General features: G+C 55.8%; 16 protein-coding genes across 16 annotated transcripts; 8 read left to right on the top strand and 8 right to left on the bottom strand.

The window, feature by feature from the left end:
• Position 1: 1 nt before the first annotated feature.
• On the bottom strand, positions 2 to 2,816 carry MPP10 (U3 snoRNP protein; the record flags this gene model as incomplete). Its single annotated transcript, XM_056208363.1, has 2 exons — positions 2 to 2,275; positions 2,571 to 2,816. The coding sequence occupies 2 exons, from the start codon at positions 2,814 to 2,816 to the stop codon at positions 2 to 4; spliced, it is 2,520 nt and encodes an 839-aa protein (XP_056064338.1).
• Positions 2,817 to 2,992: 176 nt separating this feature from the next.
• TRM6 (tRNA (adenine(58)-N(1))-methyltransferase non-catalytic subunit trm6) lies at positions 2,993 to 4,449 on the top strand (the record flags this gene model as incomplete). The annotated part of the gene is made up of 5 exons (XM_056208362.1): positions 2,993 to 3,920; positions 3,951 to 4,083; positions 4,117 to 4,219; positions 4,249 to 4,289; positions 4,329 to 4,449. The coding sequence occupies 5 exons, from the start codon at positions 2,993 to 2,995 to the stop codon at positions 4,447 to 4,449; spliced, it is 1,326 nt and encodes a 441-aa protein (XP_056064337.1).
• Positions 4,450 to 4,694: 245 nt separating this feature from the next.
• Positions 4,695 to 5,492, top strand: MVES1_003546 (uncharacterized protein; the record flags this gene model as incomplete). The annotated part of the gene is made up of 1 exon (XM_056208361.1): positions 4,695 to 5,492. The coding sequence occupies one exon, from the start codon at positions 4,695 to 4,697 to the stop codon at positions 5,490 to 5,492; it is 798 nt and encodes a 265-aa protein (XP_056064336.1).
• Positions 5,493 to 5,562: 70 nt separating this feature from the next.
• MVES1_003545 (uncharacterized protein) lies at positions 5,563 to 6,516 on the top strand (the record flags this gene model as incomplete). The annotated part of the gene is made up of 1 exon (XM_056208360.1): positions 5,563 to 6,516. The coding sequence occupies one exon, from the start codon at positions 5,563 to 5,565 to the stop codon at positions 6,514 to 6,516; it is 954 nt and encodes a 317-aa protein (XP_056064335.1).
• A 90-nt stretch (positions 6,517 to 6,606) lies between these two features.
• Positions 6,607 to 8,554, top strand: PGS1 (CDP-diacylglycerol--glycerol-3-phosphate 1-phosphatidyltransferase; the record flags this gene model as incomplete). Its single annotated transcript, XM_056208359.1, has 3 exons — positions 6,607 to 6,879; positions 6,910 to 6,981; positions 7,055 to 8,554. The coding sequence occupies 3 exons, from the start codon at positions 6,607 to 6,609 to the stop codon at positions 8,552 to 8,554; spliced, it is 1,845 nt and encodes a 614-aa protein (XP_056064334.1).
• Positions 8,555 to 9,826: 1,272 nt separating this feature from the next.
• msh2 lies at positions 9,827 to 12,706 on the top strand (the record flags this gene model as incomplete). Its single annotated transcript, XM_056208358.1, has 3 exons — positions 9,827 to 9,881; positions 9,911 to 12,645; positions 12,698 to 12,706. 3 exons carry the CDS (start codon positions 9,827 to 9,829, stop codon positions 12,704 to 12,706), a joined length of 2,799 nt encoding a protein of 932 aa, XP_056064333.1.
• Positions 12,707 to 12,712: 6 nt separating this feature from the next.
• On the bottom strand, positions 12,713 to 13,221 carry MVES1_003542 (uncharacterized protein; the record flags this gene model as incomplete). The annotated part of the gene is made up of 2 exons (XM_056208357.1): positions 12,713 to 13,050; positions 13,077 to 13,221. The coding sequence occupies 2 exons, from the start codon at positions 13,219 to 13,221 to the stop codon at positions 12,713 to 12,715; spliced, it is 483 nt and encodes a 160-aa protein (XP_056064332.1).
• Positions 13,222 to 13,297: 76 nt separating this feature from the next.
• Positions 13,298 to 14,341, top strand: SEC9 (Protein transport protein S9 plasma membrane t-SNARE; the record flags this gene model as incomplete). Its single annotated transcript, XM_056208356.1, has 1 exon — positions 13,298 to 14,341. One exon carries the CDS (start codon positions 13,298 to 13,300, stop codon positions 14,339 to 14,341), a length of 1,044 nt encoding a protein of 347 aa, XP_056064331.1.
• Positions 14,342 to 14,372: 31 nt separating this feature from the next.
• ATP23 (Mitochondrial inner membrane protease atp23) lies at positions 14,373 to 15,145 on the bottom strand (the record flags this gene model as incomplete). The annotated part of the gene is made up of 2 exons (XM_056208355.1): positions 14,373 to 14,381; positions 14,411 to 15,145. 2 exons carry the CDS (start codon positions 15,143 to 15,145, stop codon positions 14,373 to 14,375), a joined length of 744 nt encoding a protein of 247 aa, XP_056064330.1.
• A 249-nt stretch (positions 15,146 to 15,394) lies between these two features.
• On the top strand, positions 15,395 to 16,024 carry rpl13 (60S ribosomal protein L13; the record flags this gene model as incomplete). The annotated part of the gene is made up of 1 exon (XM_056208354.1): positions 15,395 to 16,024. The coding sequence occupies one exon, from the start codon at positions 15,395 to 15,397 to the stop codon at positions 16,022 to 16,024; it is 630 nt and encodes a 209-aa protein (XP_056064329.1).
• Positions 16,025 to 16,191: 167 nt separating this feature from the next.
• Positions 16,192 to 18,417, bottom strand: gap1 (RasGAP protein; the record flags this gene model as incomplete). The annotated part of the gene is made up of 1 exon (XM_056208353.1): positions 16,192 to 18,417. The coding sequence occupies one exon, from the start codon at positions 18,415 to 18,417 to the stop codon at positions 16,192 to 16,194; it is 2,226 nt and encodes a 741-aa protein (XP_056064328.1).
• Positions 18,418 to 18,611: 194 nt separating this feature from the next.
• FUN31 (serine/threonine protein kinase) lies at positions 18,612 to 21,074 on the bottom strand (the record flags this gene model as incomplete). Its single annotated transcript, XM_056208352.1, has 1 exon — positions 18,612 to 21,074. The coding sequence occupies one exon, from the start codon at positions 21,072 to 21,074 to the stop codon at positions 18,612 to 18,614; it is 2,463 nt and encodes an 820-aa protein (XP_056064327.1).
• A 27-nt stretch (positions 21,075 to 21,101) lies between these two features.
• On the bottom strand, positions 21,102 to 21,953 carry MVES1_003536 (uncharacterized protein; the record flags this gene model as incomplete). Its single annotated transcript, XM_056208351.1, has 3 exons — positions 21,102 to 21,146; positions 21,430 to 21,699; positions 21,729 to 21,953. The coding sequence occupies 3 exons, from the start codon at positions 21,951 to 21,953 to the stop codon at positions 21,102 to 21,104; spliced, it is 540 nt and encodes a 179-aa protein (XP_056064326.1).
• A 77-nt stretch (positions 21,954 to 22,030) lies between these two features.
• Positions 22,031 to 22,660, top strand: MVES1_003535 (uncharacterized protein; the record flags this gene model as incomplete). The annotated part of the gene is made up of 1 exon (XM_056208350.1): positions 22,031 to 22,660. The coding sequence occupies one exon, from the start codon at positions 22,031 to 22,033 to the stop codon at positions 22,658 to 22,660; it is 630 nt and encodes a 209-aa protein (XP_056064325.1).
• Positions 22,661 to 22,703: 43 nt separating this feature from the next.
• MVES1_003534 (uncharacterized protein) lies at positions 22,704 to 25,257 on the bottom strand (the record flags this gene model as incomplete). The annotated part of the gene is made up of 2 exons (XM_056208349.1): positions 22,704 to 25,126; positions 25,251 to 25,257. 2 exons carry the CDS (start codon positions 25,255 to 25,257, stop codon positions 22,704 to 22,706), a joined length of 2,430 nt encoding a protein of 809 aa, XP_056064324.1.
• Positions 25,258 to 25,767: 510 nt separating this feature from the next.
• Positions 25,768 to 26,450, bottom strand: MVES1_003533 (uncharacterized protein; the record flags this gene model as incomplete). Its single annotated transcript, XM_056208348.1, has 1 exon — positions 25,768 to 26,450. A coding segment is annotated over one exon (683 nt), but the record flags the coding sequence as incomplete, so codon positions are not given.
• Positions 26,451 to 27,752: the final 1,302 nt, after the last annotated feature.

Genomic DNA, 27,752 nt, shown 5'->3' with positions numbered 1-27,752 from the left:
TCTACAATTTCCATTGCGACCCCGCTGGTATACTTTGCTTGGCTTGCCTGTCTTGGAACCCAGTGCGCTTGCTGTCTTTGCCGACGACAGACACGCCTTTGTTGCCCATCAGACTTTTCAGCGCCTTGTCTTTCTCCGTCTTGGTGCCTTTAGTAAGAGGGGCGCCGCGGCTACGCGCAATTTCGTCCTCCGCACGGCGGATCCGGTCATTGCGCTTGCGCTTGACTTGGCGCAGCTGGTTGTGCATCTTGCGCTTTTCTCCAGGAGCCATTTCGCTCTTGGCCCCAGTCATGGCTGGCGCATGGGTCGACGCCGCATACACTTCTTCGGGCGCAAGCATCGTGCCGGTCGACATGGTCGAGGGCAGCGCGGATTCCATCGCAATAGAGGGTGTATTGGATATCGTTGTAATGGCGGCTTTCGGTGCTTTTGGCGTGTAGTGTGCATTGCTGAGCGCATCGAGGCTGTTGAGAAGCCGGTCAAGGTCGTTGCCAATCTGCGTATGTTCATTGGCTAGCTTTGCATCGGCTCCGGCAAGAGGAGCATCGCTTTCGCCGTGCGCAGTGCGGTACTCGTCTTCGTACAGCTCCGCGAGACTCTTGGCATTCTTCGCGTCGCTCAGCTCGAGCAGTTTGGACGGCGCAAAGGGAAGTGTGTCCATGTCTTGCTGGCGTATTACGTCGTCGTACTGCTTCGCAAGAATGCGTTGCTTGATCATCTCCTCAATCGAGTCAATGCGCTCCTCTGTTGCGACCGGCTTGACTTTGGCGGTATGCTCAAAGTCCAGGTCCTCTTCGAGCAGGCTATTCACAGGGCGCTCGCGCGTGGAAGCTTCGCCCATCAGCGCCCAGCTTTTTTTTTGCACGTTTTCTTGCTCATACTGCGCAATTTCTTCGTTGAGCGCTGCAAGGCGACGTTCGTGCGTAGAACGGTCGTCAAGCTCGGCATCTTGGCCGTCGTCAAACAAATCGTTCGATACGCGCTGGAGCATGTGCGCTTCTTTTTCTTCTTCGGTTTCAAAGGTATCAGATTCGTCAACGTCCATCCCGTCGCCCTCCTCTTCCTCTTCCTCTTCCTCTTCTTCCTCCTCTTCCTCTTCCTCTTCTTCCTCCTCTTCTTCCACCTCCTCTTCCTCTTCCTCGTCCCAAGACTCGCTGTTCTCCTCCGGCATGCCCGAGACCGCGTCTTCAACCTCGATTTCGTCTTTGTGCGATGCATCCTTCTCCCACCCGCCATCCGGCGGTGACATCAGCAAACCAGCGGTTTGTCGTTGAGAACACTTTTTAATGGGACGGACACGCACTTGCTCATTAAACCGCACACGGTGCTTGCACACAGGGACCTCTGGATGGGCTACTGGCGGCCTGCTCTTCCCCGTGCGGCGCTTGGCCTCTTTTGGCGGCTCAAAAAAGTCGCTGTAATGGATATCTGTACCGCTCATATGCGCTGGATCGCCGGAATCTTCCTCCTCGTCTTCCTCTTCTGCTTCCACATTCACCGGCGTAAACAAGTCCAGGCCAGGTTCCGCCGCATTTTCACCACGTTCATCCTGCTCCGTCAACCTGTTGAATTCGTCAATGGAGAAGAAATCGTCGTCCAATGACGGATGCTTGGGCTTTCGGCCGCGGCTCGAGCCTTGCTCGTCGTCCAGCAAATCAATAAGATCCTGGTCGCCGGGAACGGGGCCCCGAATTCCATACATGCGCATAAGCTCTTCGCGCTCCTTCACCTGCTTCACATGCTGCTGCTGCTCCTCACTGTGCAGTGGCTCGTAAATGAGCTCATCAGGATCCACATCGCTCAGGTCCGAGGCACCTGCAAACCCCTCCTCCGCATCTTCACTTGCATCTTCCCAGCCCTCATCGTCATCTGCATCGTTATCCGCATCGTTTGTAGACATTGAGTTGGTATCGCACGTCCCTTCCTCGTCTTCACTGTCCATTTCCATACCGGAGCTCATCACTGTGTCCAGTACGCGGCCCAATTTTCCCGAGCGCAACTCAAGCTGCTGCCATAGCTGGTCGTTATCCATACCGTCCAGGATAAGCTCGTTCAGGTCCGTCGCTGGGAAAAGGGGGTGTGTCCTCTTGGAAATCGAGCTTGAAATATGCGGCGCCACAGACTCAAGTAGCGAGGAAATGTACGGTAGTGATGCTGACTCGTATTTCACTCCTAGCAGGTTAGTATCGCGTGCGTGGCAGAACGTACCGTGGTCGAACAAAGTCTTGGTGGCTGTCTGCGCTAGTGCACGCACATCCGCATCGCCTGTAGCAAGCTTATATGGATATTTCTCAATACATTCGCTTAATTCATACGCGTTATGGGGGGTATTGCCATCCGAAATTGAATCTTCTTTCCCCATATTGGCGGTTTGGCACGGGAGATGCGTAAAAATGGCGGCGACACATGGTTTTTTTGGTCATGTGATTCACAACGCGCAATGTGGAGGAGTGCGACACGCGATGGTACAGTTGAGGGGGCAGGAGCCACTATTCCCATGGCTTCTTGGGTGGCTCCAAGCTTGATTCGCTAGGGGCAACTTGGTTTATCTTCAACGGGATCTCACGCACGCCCTTAATTTTGTCTCCTTGTCCCGTAGCGATGAGCTCGACAATCGTATTGAAAGAGGGTGGATACTGCTCTGTATCTTTTGCCTCTTCCGTTTGCTCAGCCTGCTGAGTGGTCGTATCTACACGCTCACCAACCGCGGTCCTGATGTGAGCGGAGAGCGGTACGCACTTTCGCTGGAGGAAATACTGTTTCGCGCTGGCCATTGTATCTTTCAGTTCCTGCTCCGATGCACCGCTTGCAATCATTGGCGCAAGAATCGCCTGGATTCCTTTCTACTTATCAGTATTCCAGGCCGCAACGCACCTCGAATTCTGGGTCTTGTTCCCATTCCGCCGTGGGGAGGACGCCTGCCATGGAGGTAGCGAAAGCCACGTGATCCTGCGAGCGCGCCAAAAAAAAAGTGCCGCTCCAGCTGGCCTCTATGCAAGCTACGGTGCATCCTGCGGCGGACACTGCAATGGAGCTGCAGGAAAGCACGCTAGTAGATACCTTTACTCCAACCGCACGGGATGACGAGACACCCCCACTCAAGAAAATGCGATGTGAGCCGCATCCCATCTTGGACAACGAGCAATTGCGGCGGAGAACAGCATTCGTACCAAAAAACATGCCGACCATCCTGCGCCTGCCGTCCGGTGTGATGAAGCAGGTTGTTTTGGAACCTGGGCAAATCGTTTCTATCGGCAAATTCGGCGCGTTCCAAGCGGAGGACATTATCGGGCGCGCGTTTGGCCCTACCTATGAAATCAAGGCTGACAACAAGGTCGAAATTCTCCGCCGTGCGGCAGCAGAGGCGCTTGTAGAAAGCGAGGCGACAAACGAGAACATTTACGACGATGGTGAATCACAACTGCTTTCTTACGAGGATATCAAGGCCATGAAAGAGGCCGGTGCCACGGGCCGTGAAATTATCCAGCGACAACTGGAGGCGAATAAAAGCTACGATCAGCGTACCGTGTACAGTCAGTCAAAGATTATGAAACGCAAAGAAGCGAAACATTTGCAGTTTTTCACGCCGCTTGCGCCGGACATGTACAATGTATGTGCGTACAACTTTGAGCGTAATCCGGACAAGATCCGCGGAATGCGGCCCGATGCACTATCGCAAGTGCTGTCATTCGGAAATGTTCAAGCCGGCGGGCGTTTTCTCGTCGTGGACGGGATCGGGGGGCTGCTCACGGGAGCCGTGCTCGAACGTATGGGCGGCTGCGGATCTGTGCACATGATCCACGACGCAGACTCGCCTCCCTCGCTGGAGCTGATGCCCCAATTCAATCTGACGCCCATGCACGTAGATCGAGTGCTTCGTACAATGCATTGGGCGGCGACAGAGCCGCAATGGCCGCTGCGTACGTGCGATCTACATTGCTGACACACAGCTGCGCATATGGCGGACGAACTAAAAAAAGAGTACAAAACGGACCGCGAGCGCAACCGAGCGCGAAAGAAACGCGCAGGGATTGAAGACTTTATTGCAACGCGGCAGCAGCTGTTCGACGGCCAATTCGATGGGTAAGTTCGCACTATAGCAATCACTGACAAGAGTCTGTTGGTCGCAAGTCCTTACGAGCCCTATTCCATTATCCACAGGCTTGCACCGTATCTTGCAGGTTCTGCCAACATCGTCGTCCACAGCCCCTATTTACAGGTACGTGGGCAGTCCTCTGCTCACCACAGCCACTCGCCGAAGTGCAAGCAAGGCTGCGTGCGGAGCATACGTACGTAAATGTCTTGGTGACGGAACCTTGGCTTCGAAGGTACCAAGTCCTTCCTGCACGCACGCATCCTGATATGACCACATCTGCAAACGCGGGGTATATCTTGCATGCGATACGAATCTTGAGCCCAGACGAGCCTTTGGCCGGGCCTCCACAGTGATGTAGGCGCAAAAAAAAAATTGGGGAATGCGCACGGACGCCCCGTAGAAGTTGCTTTGTTGGCACAGGCGCGCGTACGCACCATAGATTTGCCACCCGCACAACTATCACCGTGCGAGCTATCTACCGGATCGTACGTTGTTAGCGCTTTTGCAGACTCTTCTTGCGCTATTGCAATTGCTGGAGCTGGTCTCCCTTACTTAATACGGTAGGTGCTAGCTGGACTAGCCCAACGCGCGAGCATCGATGGACAGCTCACACACGAATCGTGGCGTTCACGATGCTGTCTTGAACAAAATGATGCACACCTTCAGCAGCAGTCCCGATTCGCTAGCCAACCACGAAAGAAAGCAGTTTGTTATTAAAGACAATCAGTCGCCCGTCATCTGGCGCCCATTCGACCTGGCAATGCTGCAACCCAAGAAAGAGAATGTGATGCAAGAAAGGGGTAAGACTGGCGTGTATTCTGATACAGTGGAAGCGCTGGACGCTGAGTCGTCGCGCCGCCGCGCGCCAAGCGCACGGCAGGACAGACTGCGAAACTTGGGAACACGCTTTTTTAAAATACGCCGCCCAGATGCGCCGGAAGACCCGTTGAATAATGTACTTACCACCAGTGAACCTGACTTGGAATGTAACCCTGGTGTGGAGCGCCAGCAAGCGTCGACACCGCTTGGAATGCGCATCGCGCGGTCGAGGTCACTAAAATGTACACCGCCGCGGCGAAAGCCTGTGCCGCTGCTGCATACGTTGGCAACGCCCGCCAAGCAAACCTCGTTCCCTTTGTCTGCGCCACCACGTCCCCCAAAAAGCGCGCTCCGGCGCCAGGCAAATCCGACGCTCACAACGAAACACACGCGTAACGCGAGTGAAGACACTGTACTGTCACAGGACGTGCCATCTTTGGCATCCGACACGGAGTCCACAGAAAGTGCGGCCTGCGAGCTCGATATGCTTCGATGTGTACGCCCCGATCCACTTTTCTGCTCCGACGAGCCCAAACCCACCCTTTGGTTCACACCTCCGCCTCTGGTAGCGCTGTAGCCCACCACATAGCTTCGGCCGAGTTGCCGGGTCGTTGCGACATGGCCCAGTGAACGTAGCGTTGTGCATCATGACAGAGAGCGCGCCAAACAACACCAAAGATGAGCAGCGCTCAAACCTGATCAAGCTAGCCGCAGATGGTGCGCTTGAGTCGCATGCGGGAGATATGAGTGGCACTGCGACTGAATGGACGCACCGCGATAAAGCGCGGCACCACGCTGCGTTGCTCGGCATCGGTTTGACAGCAAGCAATTTGGAGCGCGTGCCTGCCGCCGAACAGCTTGCGCCTGGGATCCGGCTTGATTTGCAACCTGCGTGCAATGCAAGACCGGACGCGGATACGCCGCCCGGCACGACGCAGGCAGGGGATGCGGAGCAGGACAGAGAGCCGAGCACGGACCGTGGTCCGGCAGTCGGTGTGCCGCCCGAACTGGATCCACGCACACCCATATTCCGCCCTGGAAAACCCAGTGCAGGGTCAATTTTTTCCATTGCGGCGCAGCCGGGCACGCCAAAAAGCGTCGCGTTGGATGGCACCGACAAGGCCAGCGAGCGGAGCTTGCGCTTGGGGCCGTCCTTCTCCCCTTCGCTTACTCATTCAGGTGCAACTGATATCTCGGCGAGCGAGTCATTTACGAGCTCATCTCGCGCTACTACACCACTCCACTCGTCTGTGCGCTCGCTCGGCTTTGGGCCGCACCACGCACGGAGCCAAAGCGCCACCGCAAGCGCCGCGGATTCCGAAGCAGGCAGCACGATGAGCGATTTCAGCGGAAGTATATACTCTACAGATACCCGGGAGCTGGAGCAGACGATCGAGCGGCAACGGATGCGCGAGCGCGAGATGCTCGGCGGCGAAGTCGGCATCGGCGGCCCGATTTCAGCTCCTTTCGTGCACTCCACCGAGTTTTTCCAGCTCCACCCCTCGTCGAGCCAGCTATCGCTGAGCACCGCGGCCACAATGGCTTCGTCCCCTTCCCAATCTATCCTCGACAGCGACTCCACAGCTTCCCTTGTTCGATAGCCTGTATTAAAACCCCACCGTCTTTAGCGCGCAATCACGTGTTGTACGGCCAAGCGCGCTGCAGCGTGCGCGACTCAAACGCAAGAAGCCATGTCGTGCAGACTGCGCATCCCGCTCCGCCGCGGATTTGTTTTGCGCTCCCCTCAGCCTTTGTGTACACCCGTGTCCCCAAAGCATATGGTGCACACAGCGGCAAGCACACCCGCCACGCCAGCGTGGCCAGCGCTTGGGCCGGTCTACAATACCGAGTCGAACAAGCTCACGGAGCTCGTCAGCGACGAGCTCAAGCTCCCACGATTTCCCGCTAGTGCCGATGCCATCGTGCCTGTTGATACGCCCCGCCAATTTTATGGTCTACTAAAAGTATGTTGCAGCGATAATGTTGACGTGCAGACAAAGATTATGCAGGCAAAAGAGCGCATTTTTATTGCGACGCTCTACATCGGAAAAGAAGAGAAAGAGCTGGTAAGTATTCCTTTTTTTTTGACTCTGACCTTAGGCCCGCTATCTTTATGGAGCGCTTCTGAGGCGGCCCCAGCTGCAAGTCACGATCCTGATGGATGCGATGCGCGCAACGCGTGAAAGTCCCAAGAGTGTGTCGAGCGCGTCCTTGTTATCGCACCTGGCCGCCATGTTTCCCGATCAGGTCGATATTCGCCTGTACGCGACGCCTCTCCTGCGCCCCAACAGCTTCAAGTCGCGTCTCATTGGGAAACGCTTTAATGAAGGATTCGGATTGCAGCACATGAAAGTGTATGGCTTTGACGACGACGTGATTATCAGCGGTGCGAATCTCTCGCGAGACTATTTCACGCGGCGGCAGGACCGCTACGTGATGGTCCGGCACCACGCACAGCTAGCTGACTACTTGAATGCGCTGGTGCTTCTCATCTGCCGTTTCAGCTACGCGCTGCAGTATAACGGCAACATGGCGCTCCTGGAACGCATAAAAAAAAACTTGGCAGTCATGGACGACGAGTCGGACGAGATCGCCGCGATGCATGCTAGTCCATTCAGTCTCACATGGGACGGCGGCGTGGGTCTGCTGAATGTAGAAGATGCCGACGGGACCATTTCATCCTCGGCATTGTGGCAGTCGATGACCAAGTTTCCCGAGCGTGACTGGGCTCGGCTAGCCTCCCACAAGCTGCACGAATTTACCGCACGGTGGTACGAGCGCACGCAGGACCCTGCCAATGGCCCGACGCGGTACAACACCGGGGCCAGCAATGATACGCATATTGTGCCTCTCTTGCAAATGGGCCAGCTCGGGATTACACAAGAGGCTGCCATGATACCCTACATGAGCCGCTTCCTCGGCGCTTTCCGCCTGCGCGACACGGACAAGACGCAGGAAAAGGCGACAGATGCAACGTACCCCTATACGGTAGTTGATATCACGTCGGGCTACTTTAGCTTGTCTGGCGTCTACAAGTCGCTTGTTCTTTCGCCCAACCTGCATGCATATGCAGAAAATCCAGGCAGTGTCCCAGTATGCTTCCGGCTAGTCGCTGCTTCACCCGAAGCGAATGGGTTCTTTGGCAGCCGAGGGATCAGTGGGAGAATCCCGGCTGCGTATACGTACTTGGAGCGCCGGTTCTGGGAGCAGGTCGTGCAGAAGAACCTCGCGCGGCCGCTTCCTGGTCAGCTCGCTACAGCTTTGCCTGCAGAGGCATCGCAGGAAGGCGCACCTCCCGAACAATACCCCGTTCCGACCATCGAGTTGCGCGAATGGCGCAAGTATGGCTGGACGTACCACCAAAAGGGTGTTTGGATCACACCGCCCAGCTCCAGTATGCCTAGCGTGACGCTGATTGGCTCGTCCAACTACGGCGCACGGTCCGAAAAGTTTGATCTCGAGTGCTCGCTACTTGTGTCTACGACGGCACCAAAGTTGCGAAAAACATTGCAAAAAGAGGTGTTGGAGATGCGCTACGATGCGCGCGACGTGATAGACTCGGCTGTGTTTGCCTCCCCGGAGCGCAAGGTCGATCCCGTGACGCGTATCCTCACCAACCTGTTCCAGTACATGCTATAGCGCCCAATCTGCACAAATGGCCCATATACCTCCACATGCTGACTCCCTCCACCACGGCAACACGACGCGATGCCGCGCGTTGCAACGCGTCGAAAACGTGCGCGTACCAAGCAAAAGCACGGCGATGAAGACGAGCGGGTGCCTACCATATCGCCACATGATCAGGAGGCTTTTGACGAGGAAATCTGCGATCGGTACACGCGCTGGTCCGAGGCGTACGCAGAAAGTGAGTAGTCGCTAGCGCAACGCTAACGTCGCAGTTGTCGAGCAGCTTCCGCTAGAGCTACAGCGCTCGCTGGTTCTCATGAAAGAGCTTGATCGGCTTGTGGAGGGTATGTGCGCTGGTTTACTGACGCCACAGACGAGAAGAAAGAGATTGGCGTGTCGTGGGAGCAGTATTGTGGGGCGCGCAGATGTCCTCCTCTCAAGGAAGATGCTGTTGCACACGATACCTTTTCTGATACGATAGAACCACACACGTATCTCAAGCATATGCAAGGGCTGGCACAAAACACACTTTCGGTATCGCAGGAGAAGCTTGCACTGGCGATTGCTACGTACGATACAGTCGACAGGCACATTCGCCGCCTCGATATCGATCTGCTGAAAACTGAGCGCGGCTTGCACGCGGGAATCCGCAAAGAGCTGAGCGATGGGCCGGCAGCAGAGCACAGCAGTCTAGCGACCATCCCGCTCAATTCTGACCGCTTTTCACCCGAAGGCCAGCTGCTTACCTTTTGGAGTGGCCTTGTCTCGCTGGAGCCGCTTACATGCCTCGCGTACCTTCGCGAGCACATGCAGGCGGATATGGAGGCATGCAAGGGAAAGCAAAAAGCGAGTTTGAAGCGCGCCGCGGACGAGAAGGCGCCACCGCGCGAAGAGCACGCCAAGATGGCCGAGCTTGAGGTGGATCCAAGCGAGCCGCGCTACTGTTACTGCAACCGGGTGTCGTATGGAGAAGTATGTACAAACCGCACACTCACCACAGATGGTCGGGTGCGATAATGACGACTGCACACGCGAATGGGTACGTAACATGGTTCTTACGAAAAGTTTCACTACGGCTGCGTAGGCCTCGACCAGCCTCCCAAAGGGCACTGGTACTGCCAATTCTGCGCGCCCTTGCACTGGAAAGGCTCTGGCATGAAAATTCCACACGACGCGCCGATTCGCCCGCCAAAACGCGTCTAATTGTTGCATTTGTAAAGTAGACCCAGTAGGTAACTCCGCGACGCGACGCGCGCCGTGCGCCGCGTTTGCATTTCCGACACCATGTCTGGGCATATGTACCCGACCGAAGAGTCGAAGCGCGATAAGCCCGACTATGGTACGCACAAGCACCAACACTGACAATAGCCGATACGGGCTTTATCGCACAGTTCAATGCGCTCCCGATGCCGGCGCCCGGCACAGTGCGCCTGTTTGACCGCCAAGACTTTTACTCGGTGCATGGCGAGGATGCTGTGTTTGTGGCGGACTCTGTGTTTAAGACGCAATCCGTGCTCAAGCACCTTGGGCGCGAAAAATCCCTTGCTTCGTGCACCTTGACCGTCCCTACTGCGAAAAGCTTCTTGCGGGAAGCGCTCACCGCCAAGCAGCTCCGTGTCGAGATCTGGTCGCAGCACGACGCGAATGGGCGCAAGACTGGGTCATGGACGATCAGCAAGCGTGCGTCCCCTGGCAACTTGCAAGAAGTGGAAGATTTGCTTTTTTTGAGCGCCGATGTGGTGACGAGCCCCATTGTGCTTGCACTTTGTGTCAAGCCCCAAGACGGGGTCACCATGGTCGGCGTTGCATTCGCCGACGCGACGAACCGCCAAGTGGGCGTTTCCGAGTATGTTGAAAACGACCTGTTCTCCAACACAGAGTCGCTCTTGATCCAACTGGCTGTCAAGGAATGCCTCTTGCCCAGCGACGAAAACAGAAAAGACTACGATCTCGCCAAGCTGCGCGCCGTTGTCGAACGCTGCGGCTGTGTCATAAGCGAGGTAAAAAAGAGCACTTTTTCTGCGAACAATGCCGAGCAAGATCTGCGGCGCTTGCTCAAGACTAACGACGCGGTCCTCACCCAACTGGAGCTCAAGCTCGCCATGGCCTCGGCGTCTGCCTTGCTCGCCTATTTAAACCTCCTTGCCGACGAAGCCAACTTTGGCACGTTCCTCATCCGCACCCACGACTTGTCCAACTACCTGCGCCTGGACAATGCAGCGCTCCGTGCCCTGAGTCTTTATCCCGATCATACCAGTGGCGTGAACAGCGGCCAAAAAAATACGACCGTGTTTGGCCTGCTAAACCGGTGCAAGACAGCACAGGGCGTGCGCATGCTCAGCCAATGGCTCATGCAGCCGCTTGTGCATGTGCACGCCATTGAAAACAGGCAAACGCTGCTGGAGATCTATTTGGAGGATGTAGAATCGCGGCAAATGCTGCAGGAAACCTTTCTTAAGTTCATGCCCGACTTGCTCCGCATCAGCAAGCGGTTTCAGCGCGGTGCGTCGACGCTGGAAGATGTGGTGCGCTGCTACCAAGCGGTGGAGCGCATTCCCTTGCTCATACAAACCCTCGCCGACACGCCCGTCATTGACGAGTCCAAAAAGACGCTGCTGCACAGCACATTTGTCGCCCCCCTCGAAGAGCTCAACGAACACCTTTTTAAGCTTGTAGAGATGGTGGAGATGACCATCGACCTGGACGAGCTTGCACACCACAATTACGTGATCAAGCCCGACTTTGACGAAGGCCTCGGCGTGATCAAGGCGAAGCTGACGCAGGTGCGCGATAAGCTGGACGAACAGCACGTTCAGGCCGGCCGCGACCTTCGGCTCGATACGGACAAGAAACTGCACCTGGAGAACCACTCGTCCTACGGCTACTGTTTCCGCGTCACACGCACGGATGCAGGCGTGCTCAAGAACCGCAAAACGTACCTCGACCTCGGCACGGTCAAGGGCGGCGTTTATTTTACCACGGATGCGATGCGCGAGCTCAACGACGAGTTCCGCACACTCTCGGAAAGTTATGCACGCACACAGAGCCGACTCGTGAAGGATGTCATCGATATTGCCTCGTCGTATGCACCGCCGCTCGAGCAGCTCAACACGATTCTGGCGCACCTCGACGTGGTGCTCAGCCTTGCGCATGTATCGAACAATGCGCCGATTCCCTATACCAAACCGCGCATTGGCGAGCGTGGTACGCCACTTATTCTGCAAGACTCGCGCCATCCTTGCCTAGAAGTCCAGGAGGGGATCCACTTTATTCCAAACGACGTCCGCATCGTGCCGGACGAGTGCGAATTCCTCCTGGTCACGGGGCCGAATATGGGCGGAAAATCGACGTACATGCGCCAGATTGGCATCATCACGCTCATGGCCCAGATTGGCTGCTTCATACCCGCTGCCGAAGGCGCCCAAGTCCCGATTTGCGACTGCATCTTGGCGCGTGTCGGTGCGGGCGATAGTCAAGTAAAGGGCGTGAGTACGTTTATGGCGGAGATGCTCGAGACCGCGACGATCCTCAAGACTGCGTCCAAAGACTCGCTCGTTCTCATCGATGAATTGGGGCGCGGCACGTCTACCTACGACGGTTTTGGTCTGGCATGGGCGATCTCGGAGTGGATCGTTACCAAACTGCACTCCAAATGCGTCTTTGCCACACATTTCCACGAGATGACCGCCTTGGCGAGCCAGCAGCAGGGCGTGCAGAACTTACATGTCGTTGCACACGTCGCGCCGCGTGGCGAAAGCTCGCGGTACGACAAGGACATTACATTGTTATACAAGGTGGAGCCGGGCACGAGCGATCAGAGCTATGGGATCCAAATTGCAGAGCTCGCCGACTTCCCAGAGAGCGTGATTAAGCTCGCGAAACGCAAGGCAGAGGAGCTGGAGGGCGATGCAGAGGGCCCGGGCGCATTAGATGCCCCGGAGAAGGACACGGAGCAGGGAATTGCGCTCCTGGACGAGTTTCTGCGTGCTTGGGTGGAGCGTGTGGAAGCCGTGGACAGTGTGAAGCGCCAACGGACGCACCAAGTACAGCTCGAAGCGCTCCAGGCCTGCATGCGCGACTTTGGCGAGCGGATCGAGGAGAATGTAGGTACATTTTCGCTACTTACGCCAGCCATGGATCGCCAACGTTTTGCAGCACTTTTAAATAGACTCAACTCGCCGTGGGCTGCCTTGGCGCTGCGGCGACCCATTTGACAAGACGCTCCAGTGCGTTGCGGTCTGTGTCGTACTCGACTGCCAGGCGGTCGAGTAGCGCTGGCGACGGTGCGGCCTTGTATTCTTCCAGCAAGCCCACCAGCTCCGCCGCGGAGAGTGCGCCGCTGTGCGCAGAATTCTCTTCTTCCAGTGCGTCATTTCGCGCGCGCACTTCCATGATCCCAAGCATGGAGTCCGCATGGCTGAACTCCTCGCGGATTCCCTGGACCTTAACTTGGCCCAGGGTGCCGAGGTTCTGGAGATACTGGGGATCTTTTGCGTCGTGTATAATCGCTGTTGTTAGGCTGCAGCACACGTACATGCATCTTTGCTAAAGCGCGACGTATTATGCTCTAAGACTGGCGCTTGCGACTGCGCAGGCTGCTTGGACTTTCCCGTGTTCCCTAGCTGGGACGTCACCGTGGACCGCAGCGTACGCGTAGGCTTCGAACTTGCACTGCCCATCGCAAAAGCCAAGGTGCGCCCCTCCACAGCGCGGGGCCTCCACACACTTGCGCGGCAGTGTTTGTCGGCAGCCACGATGAAAGGACTTTTCAAGCGTCAGCCACGCATTCCGGCCGTGCCCGAGCCGGGAGCTAATACAGCGCCGTCCGATGCATACGGTAGTGTGCATGCAGCGTATGGAAATGGTGGCGGCATGCATCGCGACCCCTACGGTCCGGCGCCCATATCCGGCAAGCAAAAAGGCCCGACGGACGCGGAGCTCCTGGAGGAGTACGGCGCGGGATCGCAAGCGCAAACAACGCGTCCCTCATTTGGCACACAGCAGGAAAAGGTGAAGCTCAGTAAGCCAACTACGTACGAACCTTCGGATCCGTACACACAAGAGTATGGATCCGGCTTTGCGCCCATGGACCCAGAAGAGGAAGAGATTCAATCGGTCAAGTACGAGATCCGCAGTACGAAGCAGGAGAGTCTAAGCAGTACACGCAATGCACTACGACTTGCTCGGGAGACGGAAGAGACCGCCTCAAACACCATGGTCAAGCTGGGCGAGCAGGCCGACACCATTGGCGACACGGAGCGCCACTTGGACATTGCCAAGGCACATGCGTCGCGCGCCGAGGACAATGTGCGCGAGATCAAGCAGCTGAACAAGTCTATTTTCCAACCCAAGTTCCGGCGCAACAACCGTGCGAAGCGCGAGGCACAAGAACAGAGCGCGATCCAGCGGCACATTACCGAACGGATGGATCGCGAGCTGACTCGCGAAGAGGTCGTCACTTCGCAGCGTCGTGTCGAAGAGAGCGTGAAAGGAACGGGCGCGTTTGGCAAGCTGAAAAATAGACTGCAGGGCGTCGAGCGGAGCGAGCCGCTGGATCCCAAGGCGCAGCGCGCGCGCTACCAATTTGAGGCTACGGAGAGTGACGATGAAATGGAAGACGAACTGGATGCGAATCTTGACGACATCGCGCAGCTCAGCTCGCGCATGAATATGCTGGGCCGCGCGATGGGCCAGGAAGTCGATGCGCAGAACAAGCGTTTGGTGCGTGTGAGCGACAAGACCACGGCGCTGGATACCAGGATTTATGCTGGAACACAGCGTCTAGCAAGTCTCCGCTAAGGGTATGTACAAGTATAGCAATGTATCGTGCTCAATAGATCTGCTGTCAGCGCGCAAGTGGCAACCTACCTCGTCAAACGGCCGCGTATCATTGAAGCAGCTGTCCCACACTTCATCCACCACACGTGCCGCCGTCTCCTCGTCGGCGCACTTTGGGTTCGCACGCACAGAAAGGATGGCTCTGCGCCGCGCACATTCCTGGTGCTGGTTCAAAAATGTAAAGTGCCGGCGGTTGATCTCGCGCGTCCAGCGACAGTCGCCAGAGAGAGAGGCAGCGCGAACCTCACTGCATGCATGGTGCCGCAGATCGTTCCAGTCCACCTTGAAGCGGCAACTATCCCACCAATGTATCATTTCGTGCGCCAAAGTATCTTCCAAATGCGCTTTGCTGTAGATGCGGTTTGCACACAACAGGATACCGGCCTCCGATGGATCTTTATTTGCCGGTGCGGGCGAGAAGCCGCCAGCAATGTCGGGCGGGCAGGCAGCAATCAACAATTTCGGCGGAAGCAAAGCAGATGCAGGACGTGGACGTACCGGATCACAGCCTATAATGGTGAGGTGCTTCACCATGAAGCGCACCATCGGGCTGGTCCGCAGCAAGTCATTTTTCCATTGCTCGCACCGCTGCTGAGCGACTATGTCCTCGCGCGCATCGGCACCCACACACGCTTTGCCGTTGTCCACGATGGAATGCACAGGGTATGGGCATGCGCCACAGCTAGAAGCGCCCATCACACGCGCACTCCACGCCGCAAGCCGAGAGGTGTCGGCGTCCATGGGCATGCCATGCCGCACGGACATGTATGTGTGGAGGCCCATTGCATCACGTGAACAACTATATCACACGTGATAATTATCGGCTTTTCCCAGTGCGAGGGCACGCGCGGATCCTACCACCTTCCTCTACGTGCGTCCGCTAGGTAAGCTTTTTTTTTGTGACGCTTGATTCGTATTTTTGTGGGCACAGGCGCGGTACAGTCACGTACTTGCTTCTCTGCCACAAACGGATCAGGCTGTTTGCTCGAGAAACATTTGCTAACACTGCACAGAATGGGTTTCCGCCACAACAATATCCTTTTCAACAACCATTTCCACAAGGACTGGCAGCGCAGGGTCCGTGTCTGGTTTGATCAGCCCGGCGCAAAGAAGAGCCGGCGCAATGCCCGCTCTGCGAAGGCCGCTGCGCTCGGCATGCGCCCCCTGCAGAGCATGCGCCCCGCTGTGCGTGGCCAGACCCTCAAGTACAACACCAAGTTGCGCGAGGGCCGAGGCTTCACCATCGGCGAGCTCAAGGCTGCCGGTGTCCCTAAGAAGTACGCCCGCTCGGTTGGTATCCCTGTCGACCACCGCCGCAAGAACAGGAGCGAGGAAGGTATGAAGCTCAACGTGGACCGTCTCAAGGCGTACCAGGAGCGTCTCATTGTTCTTCCCCGCCGCTCCAAGAAGAACAAGAACCAGAAGCCGGATCTTTCTTCTGTGCAGACCACTCGCGACGTTGCTACTGCTTTCCCTATTCCGGCCGGCACCGTTTCGGAGGCCCCTCGCGCAATCACCGCCGAGGAGAAGGAGTTCCAAGCTTACCGGACGCTGCGCATTGCTCGCGCCACGCAACGCCACGAAGGCGCTCGTATTGCCCGCCAGGCCAAGCGCGAGGAGGAGGCTGCGAATGCCAAGAAGTAAGATGTGTTATGACCACACCACAGATTTCTTACCCATTCCCAAAAATATCGTGGGCGTATCATACCGCAATGAAACTTGCTTGCCCTGTCTTAACTATCTTGTATCTTGTGTGTGTGTGTCTTATGTACGGCTATGGCATGTAGCGTGGGTATCTGGCACGATGTGCGCTACCATTTGCGCGATGGCCGCGTATAGAGACGGTTCAACAGACTATGTAGACCTTCGAGGTGCAGCTGGACTTGGTCCAAGTCCAAGTACTGCACGCCTCGGTGCTGCTGCTCGAGCATGTCGTCGAGCTTTAGATCCATCTCCAACACGGGCTCGTCGCGGCTTTTGTAGTACATGGAGATGAGAAATGTGCCGGGCATGGGCGATTGAATGGAAAAGAAGGTCTGGTCGCGGCGGTCTGCGGGAAGACGGCATTCACGGATAAGCTTCGCTCGATCCAGCTGTTGGTAGGTGAAGCGGTGTGTCTGCTTGTTTCCCTGGGGCCGGGGCGACTTGACTTCCTTGCCGCCGACAGAGACGAGACCCAAGCCAGTGGGCGTGCGGCCTTCTTTGGAGGTACCCGCAGCGACGCGGATATTGCACAAGTAGCTCTTATACGTATCCAGTTGGCTCTTGAGGTATACATTATGCTCGTTAATGGCTGTGAGCACCGACTGCAGACTGTCGACCTCGACCTCGAGTTCGCTGCGCGAGTTGCCCAGGAACTCGAGCTCCGCAATGATCTCGTCGACCAAACACATTTCCTGCGTGCCGCGATCCACAACGTGCAGCTCCTCGAGCTCCTCGAGCATCCCGGCCGCACGCTCTCCCTTTTCGCGCAGGACACTATCGTCAGACCGTTTCGCATTTGCCAATACGTCGGCAAGCACAATGGGCCGCGTCGCTGCAACATGGGGCATCGAGCGAATGAGCTTGACGAGGATGGACTTGGTCTCCATGTACAAGATATCGCTCTGCGACATGTTGTTTTCCGACATGAGGGTGGTCGTCAAACCATGGATCTGGGTCTCCCAGCGGCTAAAGAGGGGAAGCTCAAAGGTGTAGTTCTGCTTCGCTGGCACGGGGCTCGGCGCATTCCCCAGCTCGTGCATGAGCACCCGCAAATTAAGGTCGTTTGTTGGCGCCAGCGTATCGAGATAAGTAGCAACCATCGCATGCATTTGGTAGATCTCGTTGAGCGAGATGGTGATCTTCATGTCCTTCTTGCTGAGCGCAATGTATTGATCCAGCTCGAGCGTCTCGTAAAAGTCCCAGACGTTGCCGAGATCGAGCAAGAAGCGCTGCATCGTCGGGCGGTTTTCTACAAAAAAAGGCGCGACGCATTGCATCGCAGGGTCTTTGTTGAAGGACGGATTGTTTACCAGCGTCTGCAACATCTTGGCCACCAGGGTGAGCGCTCGACGCGCTTGTGGCGACGGAGTATCGTCTACCAGCATGTACGCTTGCGGCGCCACAATTGCGGGGTTGAGGAACCGCAGAAAAAAAAAGGCGCCGATAAGCGTGCACATGCTAAATTCGGACTCCTGCGAAAACTTGCGCTTCGTCAAGCTGCGGATCTGCTTGCATATCCACCGGATCCCGTATGGGACGTTGTCCAGTGAGTTGACGACGGATTGGAGTAGCGGCGTGGCTAGCTGCACAAGCTTCGCGCACCGTTCCTGGACCGTCGTCTGTACAAGCGCTAGCAAGGCGACTTGATCGTACGGGACATGCGACGGGACAAGATTCTGCTCGAGCAGCTCTTCGTATACCTTGGTTGCATTAATTTCCAGGTGTAGTGCAGATTGGGCGAGGATTTGATTAATGTGCGGCGCAAGCACCTGTTTCAGGTAGACCTGGCCAGGTCCTCGTCTCGTGTACGTCGTCATCATACGCGACACGGGCGTGTTGGCACGCAGGAGCGATCCAAAGTCAGTCGACGACTCAAACTGAGACCAAAGCACGGATTGGAACATGGTCAGAAGCAAGTGTTCTTCGCGCTCGTCGTACTGGTTGCCGTACAGCGAGAACATGACGGTTTGGAGCAGTGTATCCATGTCAGAGAGAGACACGAGGCGGCACAGCGTCGCAATATGCCGCGGCTCCGACTGCAGCAGGTAGAACAGGTTCGAGTAGCGCTGTTTGCGCGCATCGTCCATCGTACCGTGCACGGGGTCTTCTTGTTCTTCCAGCTTGTTCATCATGTCCGATCGCTCGTCCGCTGCGATACGGTCGGCAATCAGGAGACCGATACGGCCATCCAAGTAGCGCACATCGCGCTCATATAGGAAATTCGCTTTGGACTGCGACGAGATCGCAGACTTGAGGCGCTGGAGCCGAAGCTGTACCTGCGCCAAGTCGTCATTCACGTCCGTGTCTCGCTGTGCGGCACGTGTATACAGCATTGCTGCTGAATCTCGTCTCCTATCGGATCGGGTCGCCATACTCGCCTTTGTGCCCAAAAATTATGCAATGGGTCGCCAGGCTGCGCCAAAGCAGACGAGGGTGGGACGCAGGGCACATTCACAGACGAATGGACGCACGTGGCATCGAGAGGTTTTAGGGATTCTGCCTACATGGAGGTCTGCAATAGTACAAACTACGTGCGCCAGCCCTCGCATCCAGTCCAGCCGGCGGGCCCCGTAATAAATCGGTGTTGTGTTATCTGTGCAGCGGGAGGGCGCAGCTCGGGATCGAGCTGGAGACATTGGACCACGAGATCGTACGCTTGGCGGAGGTCGGCGCCGCCTGCAAGCTCCGCGGAGGAAGCATTCTCCTCCAAGGCCTGCGGTCGAGGATGCACACCGCTCTGTGGCACGGCGCGCTCGTCGAAGCAGTAGTGCTGGAGCACCTGCAGCGGTCGCGAGTTGGAAGCAAGGCTTTGGATCGCTTCTTGGGCGTCGCGGAACGGACATTCGCCGCAGATGAGTACGTAGGCGAGGACGCCGAATGCCCAAACATCCTGCGGCGGGCCGGCGTAGCTCTCCCCTTGGATAATCTCGGCTGCCGCGCAGTCTACAGTGCCGCTGAATGTGTCAAACTTGCCGTGCGGCCGAGTACGTGCGGCACTCCCAAAATCAATCAGTTGGACCATGCCAAACTTGTCCAAGATCACGTTTTCATCCTTGATATCGCGGTGGACGATCCCATTCTCGTGCATAAACGCAATCGCATCGGCTACCTGGCCGAGGAAACTACGCACGTCGCGGGGGTCCAAGCCGTACGGCGCAGACTCGACAAAGTCGAACAGGTCCTGGCCGTCTCCAAATAGAGGCATCACCATGTAGTAATATTCGTCGTCTTCAAAAAAGTCAATGAGCTTGCATATGCCGGGGTGGCCCTGTATATCGTCCGTTTGATGGCTCGCCAGCATATCTTGCTGCATCCGCATCCAGTGCGATTGGTGCAGAATCCAGGGAGGGGCAGTGGCTGGCGGTACGTACGGCGAGCTTTGTAGCTGCAGCACCACAAAGATCTCGGTGGGGATCGTGCCGTAGAAACGGTGCCGCCGCCAGGAATCGGCGAGGATCGAGTTTTTGACAATGTACTTGATCACCACCGCCTCGTCTGTGTTCTTGTCCACGGCACGATAGACAAACCCATAGGTGCCGCCGCCGATCTCGGCTTTGACCTCATACGAGTCCAGCATGCGCTCGTTCTCCTTCTCCGCATGCGTCTCCAATACAGGGGCTATAGGAGGCATGGAAGCGGCTGGCGCTGCGAGATTGAGACTGGTCCCGGAAGGAAAACATGTGCTGGTCGGCGAAAGACCTCGTACGGGCGTGGCACTGAGCGTTAAGCCGTGAATTTCGTAAGCATTATCATCATGGAGGTCGTAGTGAGTCAAGGGGGGGTGGACCATGGTCGAGCGCACAGGTCGTGGGTGCACCTGGGCAGATGCAAGCTGCAGTGGGGCCACCGTGGCCGGCGCTGCAAGCGGCGGCGATGAGCAGCGGCTCGTACTCTCGGGCAGGGGACTGCTTCCACGCGCGCCTACACTTTGCGAGCGCTGCTCGAGGAAGAGACGCGAGAAGAGACGCGTTAGCCGCGTGCGCGAGACGCGCGAGTCTTGCGACACATCTTGGCCAGGCGTGTCGTCAGCGCCGAGAGACGCAGTCGATGCATACGTCGAAGAGGCTGTAAGCGAGGGCCTGCGCTGAAAAGAGCTCGCGTGCCTGCGTGATGAAAATGAAGCCAGGTCATAGGGGGAGGAGCTGGGCATCTCGAGGGACGGGTCGACAATGTGGTGTGCCGTTTTCTCGCCCGCCCTCCCAAGCTCACAACCCTCTTTTTCGATCGACGCGGCGCAAGGAAGAGCGCCTTCGAAGCACAATTTCCCGGGGATCGGCGGCAGCTCGCGCAGGTCACCTTCCACAGGCATGGGAGGGAGCGCTTTCGATACTTGGGTGATGGCTGGCTGCAGCGCACTTGCGTCTGCACTGCAGCGCCGCTCCCCTTTCGACACTTGCCACGCGAGGATCTCGTTCACCGTTGCTCCGTCCAAACGTGTAGTCTTGTCCTGCTCTCGGACGACAGGCGTGCGGCTATCCTGGCCCGCGGCTCCCAAGCTCGACAAAGACCGCAATGAAAGCGCAGTAGAAGACGCAGGGCTCGATTTATACGACGCGCCCAGCTCATCATCCTGGCTTTTGGGTATACTTTGCATGTTGAAACCAGAGGGCATGGAGAGTGAAGACGTACGACAAGGGATACGCCTGTTATGTGAGTAGTTGCGGCGCAAAGTGCCGTGCTGCGACGGTGTGCGTTCCATGCGCATCTCATGTGGCCTCTCTTTCTCCGCATGGCAAGTGGCGCGGCCCCAACTAACGGAGCGACTCACACCCGCAAGCTTGGACAAAATCGCATCGTCGTTGCGCAAATCGCGGCTGCCGGACTTGCGCCGTTCATTCATTCGAGCCGTTTGTGCTGGATCGCGCTCGCGCGCATCTTGCACATGCGCCGCGGTCCGTCCCAAACCCAGCTCGCTCTCGGCTCTGGGCGCACCTGGGCTGCCGCGAGCCGTGTCCTGCGAGAAAGACGGGCCAAAATGCTCGAGTGGCATCGGCGCGCATTTGACAATACAGTATACCTACAACTGCTTATCACCAAACGCTACAATAAAAGAGACGTCACGCTTGCGTGTGCAGGCCAATCGTACAACGGTGCCAACGCAACCGACCCCATGCACACGCGCGGATAGCGATTATGTCATCCGATGTGCACGTGCATGCTACCACGCACGCGCTCCAAGTGCGAACGTGGGCGCCTTGGCACAGATCGTCACGCGGCGCGCGCGCGCGCTGTTCGGCTCCATTTCCCAGGCCAGTGCGCAAAGTTGCCGTGGTCGCCGAGTCGGCAAACGGCCTCGTAAGCAAGGGCGTCCACAGGCTGTGTGAATGTAGAAGAGAAACACGTACCTGTACACTTAGTCGCGCGCGGTTGAGCAACGCCATAGAACGCAGTGCAGCGAGGTGCTCATCGGTGAGGTAGCCGATCTCTTCGCGCTGCTCCGATGTAAGGTCCCGTGCGATGTGCTGTAGGAGGGCTAACGGCACAAAATGCGCGAGCCTGCGTACAAAGCGTACATCGACCATAAACCAGCGCGGCGCGGCTGGGTCGGATTTCATATCAAAGTACGGATGCTTAGCATCCCACGCGGTATGGTCGGGGTACCCTTCACGAACGACCTAGGGTGAGTCTTGCCGCTACCACCTACCTCTGCAATCGCTGCCACACCAGGAAGACTTGTGTTGCTGAGGTAGAACAGCACAGGCTGGCCGACCTGCATTTGGTCGCGCAGGAATCCACGCGCTTGGTAATTTCGCACTCCTTCCCATGGAGTCACCTGCATCTTTTCAAACTGGTCTACGCTGAACGATACATCAATGCCTTTGACGATGCGCGGCACTGGCTCGGCCTTCATCAGCCAGTGATCCGCCATGCCCGCACAAGCCAAGGCGGGCGGCGCGTCGCAAAACCTCCACACGCGCAAAAAAAAAAAGCGGCACCCTATCCTTCATGGGCATTGCGTCGTTTTATCATCGATGCTTTACGCAGCTACCATGGGTCACGCTTATGGTGACGAACGGGACGCTTTTTGTCGCAGCTGATGCACTTGCTCAGTCGTTCGAGTCTCGTAAAGAGGATACATCCACACCGACGGATCTTGGGCAGCGTTGGGACTTGCATCGGTCCGCACGGTTCCTTGCTTTCGGAACAGGCATGGCACCGCTGCTTGCAGAGTGGAACAAGTTTATTGAGCATGGATTTCCTATCAAGAACAAGAGGGGCGCGGTGGTGGCCAGCGGCCTCGCTCGCCGCGTCCTCATGGACCAGCTCGCGTTTGCTCCCTTTGGTCTGTTGCTGTTTGTGGGCAGCATGGGCTTGATGGAAGGCAGGCGTACACTGCCAGCGCTGGAGGAAAAGTTTCGCGATGTTTATTGGCCCGCTCTGAAGGCCAACTGGGCGATCTGGCCGTTCTTGCAGCTGGTCAACTTTAGCGTCGTGCCGCTGGGGTACGTTTCGTCGCTTGTGTTTGTTTTTGCCGCTAACAACAGACTCCGAGTACCCTTCTCCGCCTCGTGCGGCGTCGCATGGACACTATACCTTTCGCTTTTAAATCAGCGCGATGTACCAGAGGGTGCATAACATTTTCAAGTACATTTTTTTTTTTTTTTTTTTCATATATAGATTATATATACACACAGGATGCGTCCAGGTTTTCAAAGTGCTCGTGGGGCCCTTTTACCTGGAGGTCATAGTTTTTGCCCGACCTATCGCCACCGTTTAGAATCACAATCAGAGTCCACCATGCTTGCCATGCAATCGCAGGCGTAATGACGTGGCCCTCGCGCAGCAAGCCGAGCCACTGCTTCCATTCCGTTGCATTCCATGCGCCGTGCGTGTTTGGATACGGGCAGGAAATGCTCAAATCGGGCTTGCCGGGCTGCGGCTTGTACACATTCAAAGACCGCACGACGGCACTGCTCGGCGGCGGGAACCGCTCTTCAATCATGGTCGATTGGAAAATGCATTGGTTCAAATACTGCAATTCCCATGCATTCTCCGTGATCCAATGCGCGGCACTGAGCTGGTGCGTGAAGAACTGTAACGAGGCACTGCTTTGGAGCAATGGCGTCTCCACTTGTGCGGAGACAAGCTTGATGCGCGACCAGCGATAATCGTAATGCTCTTCGTTGGTCGGCCCAAGGCGCAACGCCGCGGGGATCCCTGCCATGCGTCGGAACCCATGCGTGCTATGCAGAGCATCTGCCTCCACGCATGCAGATGGAAGAAAGCGGCTGTCATGCCTCGCCCGGCCAGGCGGCGCGATGGGTTTTATGGTGTTCGCCTCTTGGAAACCAAACTCGGGAGCAAGGCCGTTGCGGATCCGCGTGCCTTCGTACTCAGACGTCCAGCCCAGAATACTCTCGAACAAAAGCTGCCAGTCATGCCATGTTCGATCCAAGATATGCCGCGCAATACGCACATTCTCCGGGTCGGCTGCATTTCCTACACTGGACGCCCCGCCATCCAGGACAGAACTGCGTGGATCGTTGGAATTCGTTTCGTCCAGGTCCGCGGGGAAATGGAACGAGTCGTGGGAATGGGGTAAGGTATCGCTCGGAGCATCGTTCGTTTCATTGTCGTAGGGCGCGATTGTGCTTCGCCACGATAAGACCGCATCGTATTTCCGCTGCATCGTCGAATGGATGTCTGCTGCGCGGCCCAGCGCGGCAAAGGACTGTTCCCGTGCGGCGAGACTATCGGGACCGTAGCACAAGTGCATCATACCCTCCCACCCGAATGCGACAGACATTGCGTACAGGATTGTAGCAGGGAGAGGGTCGGCTTCTCCTGTATGCTCCGCTTCGTTCACAAACTGTCCCAATAAAATACTGTCGGCAGCCTCGCGGAAGAGAGAAAGAAAATCTTCGCCTTCCTGGATAGAGTAGGGCCAGCCTTGGTCGACATGTGAGCTTTGCATCCCCAAAGATACAAACTCAGTCGACGCACAGAGCATATCCTCATCGACACGCGCAAGGTCTTGCAGTTGCGACCGGGCAGCAATGCTTCCCATCGATTCGTTACGGAAACGCCGCCTGTCTCTATTGCGGATGGATTCCGAATGGGGGTCAGAGTGGCGATGGTCATACTCGTCATCCGAGTCAATTGCGGCATCGTTTTGGGGGTCATATACATACTCTTGAGGCTGCCATGCGCTCTCTACTTCGTCCGTAGAGTCTCGTCGGCGAAGGAAACGCTGCATAATGGATCGACTTTGCGAGCGGTACAAACTTCGCTCCTCTCCACTTGTAGATACAGATGGACGGTGTATAAAGGCATCATGGGGGGGCGTGCCGATCTCGAGATTTTGAATAGAGCCCAGCTTGGCGTTTCGCTCGCCTTTTCCTCCATGGTGCTTGGAAACCGTCTTTACAGCAGGCGCAAGTCCCGCATTGTGCAAGTCTAGACGCACAGAAAAATGGATGCACCGCGCCTCGTTCTCGGCGGGGGATACCCACAGTTCGTGCATGTCTGTTTCGGGCACTTCGTCCACTGCACTCCGCCCGCGGCGCGAAGACCTGCTGGCACCCCGGAATATACGCGGAATGCTTGGCACGGGGGGCGCCTCATCATCCTTGGATCCCGAGCTACGGTCGCGCAGTGCTTGTATCGCGGCTGGCAACGAGGGGCGCCGCGTCCATTGAAATCGTTTCGGCAGGTGCACGGAGCGGAATGAACTCTGGCAATATAATTCTGAGCGAGTGTCCGTTTCGTGTGTGGTTGTGGACTGGGGTGACGCAGGGGGGTCGCCCCGTTTCGTTTCCTCGCCCTTCCGTGCGTTAAAAAACTCGCGTAAATGGGTAAAGTGAGGGTCTTGATCCGCGCTGTCTAGCAAGACGAATAATTTTGCCCATAGAAGAGCAGATTTGTGTGCGGAAGGGGAGCGAATGTGCTTGCACAAAGTTTGCAGTGATTGTGGCGCGTAAGAAATCGCATCAGGATGTAGCCGGAAAGTTTGGCCTGCATTGAGTTCGTCGTCGGAATCACTCTTATCCCCATCTGCTTTCTGGGTCGGAGCATACCGAAACGAGGGAATAGGCTCAATACCTGCAGCGAGGCCGATAGTAAAGAACGAATGTAGCAATTCGCTCTGGCTTGCCATGGTCCATTGCTGTAGTGATCGACGGATCGACAACGCTGGCTGGAGCCAGGCGTCGCCTGTGTCACGCACCTATCATTACGTAACAGTTTGTAAACTACCACGCGCGTTCGACACCGTCCGTGCGAGACTGCCTACCAAAGCAGTATGGGCTGGGACACAGTCTTTTTTGGCTCCCGGATTCTAGCGGAGGTGCACGCACAGTGGTTGTGCTTCGATCGTATTCACAATGCATGACATGAATTACAAATGGTTCATACTAAAAAGGAAGGCCAATCTGGAAAGGCGTGCGTTGAATTCCATCTACAGGTGGCGTAAGATAAGGCGTGGTTTTCACATCGGCCGTATTCGCCGCTGCAGTACTGCCTCGCAATGGTCCTCAGACATTTGAGTCCTCTTGATGAAATTTCCGGTTTTGAGCGTCGGGGCTGCGTCCGAGCACTGATGGGAGCAAGACGAGAGATTGCGTGATGGCTCTGCAACGGAGAATTCGTTACACATAAAGAACATACTTGCCTCCATTGAACTCGCATTGTGCAATAGCATATTTGCACTTCTTCAATGTTTGCAGTTCCGAGCAAAATGGGTATCACGCCTTGACCTTCCAGAGAAAACCTGTTTTCGCAATGCGAGCAAGTACAAGACAGGCCACTGCACCTACTACCAGCGCACCACAAAAAACTTGCGCTTTCCAAAAGCTACCTCTTGCAGGGTCCACCAATGTACCAGCAATTGGATTTCCGATCAAGATGCCAAAGGCACCGCACAAGAAACACGTGCCCATTCGTGTGCCCACGTGATGGAGATCTTTGGTAAGGCTTGCAATGGTTGCAGGCGGTAGCGAGACATATGTCCCAGATGTGAACCCATACAGTACAGCGAATACAATAATTCCGGGGGTGTTTTGTATCCCTATCCATGCAAATGCAAGCACCAAGCACCCAAACGTGAATGGAATCAAGATGTTCAGCGGACCGACGATATCTGCTAGGTAATTTGGAAATAGGCGCCCAAATACACTGCCTGCATTGAGGATCGGAACCAAGTAAAAGCCAAGCTCTGGCTTCATTCCAAGTTTGTTGATCCCGTACGAGGATATATAATAAAAGGGAACATACAGCCCTGTAAAGCCAAGAAACACGGCAAGGGAAAATATCGCAAATGGCGGTTCTTTGAATGCATTCAAAGCGAGAAATGAGCGTTTTTCACTCGGCAAAACACGCGTGCGCATCACAAGAACAGGAACGACCAACGTCCCAAGCATGATATAACCTATCACGCGCGTCGCCTGTGGAAATCCAATTCGCGATTGTAGGCGGTGGAATACAATAGAGTATATAACCGCCCCAATGCTGCTCCCAGAAGATGCTATTCCAAGCGCCAATGCACGTTTTGTGGAAAAGTAGGTGGATGTGATTGCCACACATGGCACAAAGAGGAGGCCACTGCCTAAGCCAGTACATACGGCCTGAGCTAACATCACTTGCCAGTACTCTTTTGCAATGCTTGTCATCATAATCCCAAGCACATTCAATACTGAGCCGGTTAGAAGCATGTGACGAAAATATCCAAGATCAAACAAGGGGCCAGCAATGGTACCCATGGCCATGAGCAGGAACGCTTGGATGGATCCTACCCAAGCAATGTTGGAATCTCCTTCTGATGCTAGCAAATCCTTTTCATAATATGACTGAAACACCCCGAAAGCATTAACGACTCCCCACGTATTAAAGAAGAGGAAAAAAGAACCCATCACTTGCAACCATGCAATTATACCGCCGTTGGGTATGTCATCTGAGTTGGGCGGTATAGGCATCGGCAATGCGTCATCTGTTTCGGGAGACCCTTGCTGTTCACATGCTTTGCAGTCCTGTACCTCATCCATGACAGCGTTGTGCGATGGAACAACACGTTCGCATTTATATCGGTCCTAGCGAAAGAAAATGTGTATTCCACGTGAACGAGTCAGCGGTTTATTAAACCCCGTACGCCGCCCACGCCGCCCACAAAGTCTGTGACTCGAAAAACCCTTGCGTGGTGTTGTAGCCGATACATATTCAAACACAGCGTGATTCTTGCAGAAAACCGCCGTTCTACCTGTACTATCCGCTATCCCAATGCTCGTAGCAGACGTACAAAATGTTCGTTTCTTTCAGGCACCTTGCAAAAAAAAACAAAACCAATTTGTGAGTGGAGGTGTATATTATCGAAGGAGAATGTATTGTTTGTACCTGGTGCCTGTTTTTGATTCTGTGCAACATGCTTAAATAATTTGGTCGTATAACCGTATACTACATTGGATGTTGCGTTCTCTATTATGAAATTATGCCGTCATTATATGATCACACTTGTACGTCGTTTCGGTGTTGATGAAAAATAATAATACATACCACGTTAGGAATGGAATGGGATAGCTGGATTGATTGTTGCTTGAGTATTGCCTGTATCGACGGCTTGGATTGCAGAGTTCATACTTCAACATGTATATCGCGCAAATGAGTGCATATCCCACGGCAGGCAAGCTGCAGTAACCGTATCGGGCTACTGGTCACATTGTTGTCTGAGGAGCCATCC

Source organism: Malassezia vespertilionis, chromosome 8, assembly GCF_029542925.1.
Source record: "Malassezia vespertilionis chromosome 8, complete sequence".
NCBI lineage: Eukaryota > Fungi > Basidiomycota > Malasseziomycetes > Malasseziales > Malasseziaceae > Malassezia > Malassezia vespertilionis.
This window is presented reverse-complemented; position numbering and strand designations above follow the sequence as displayed.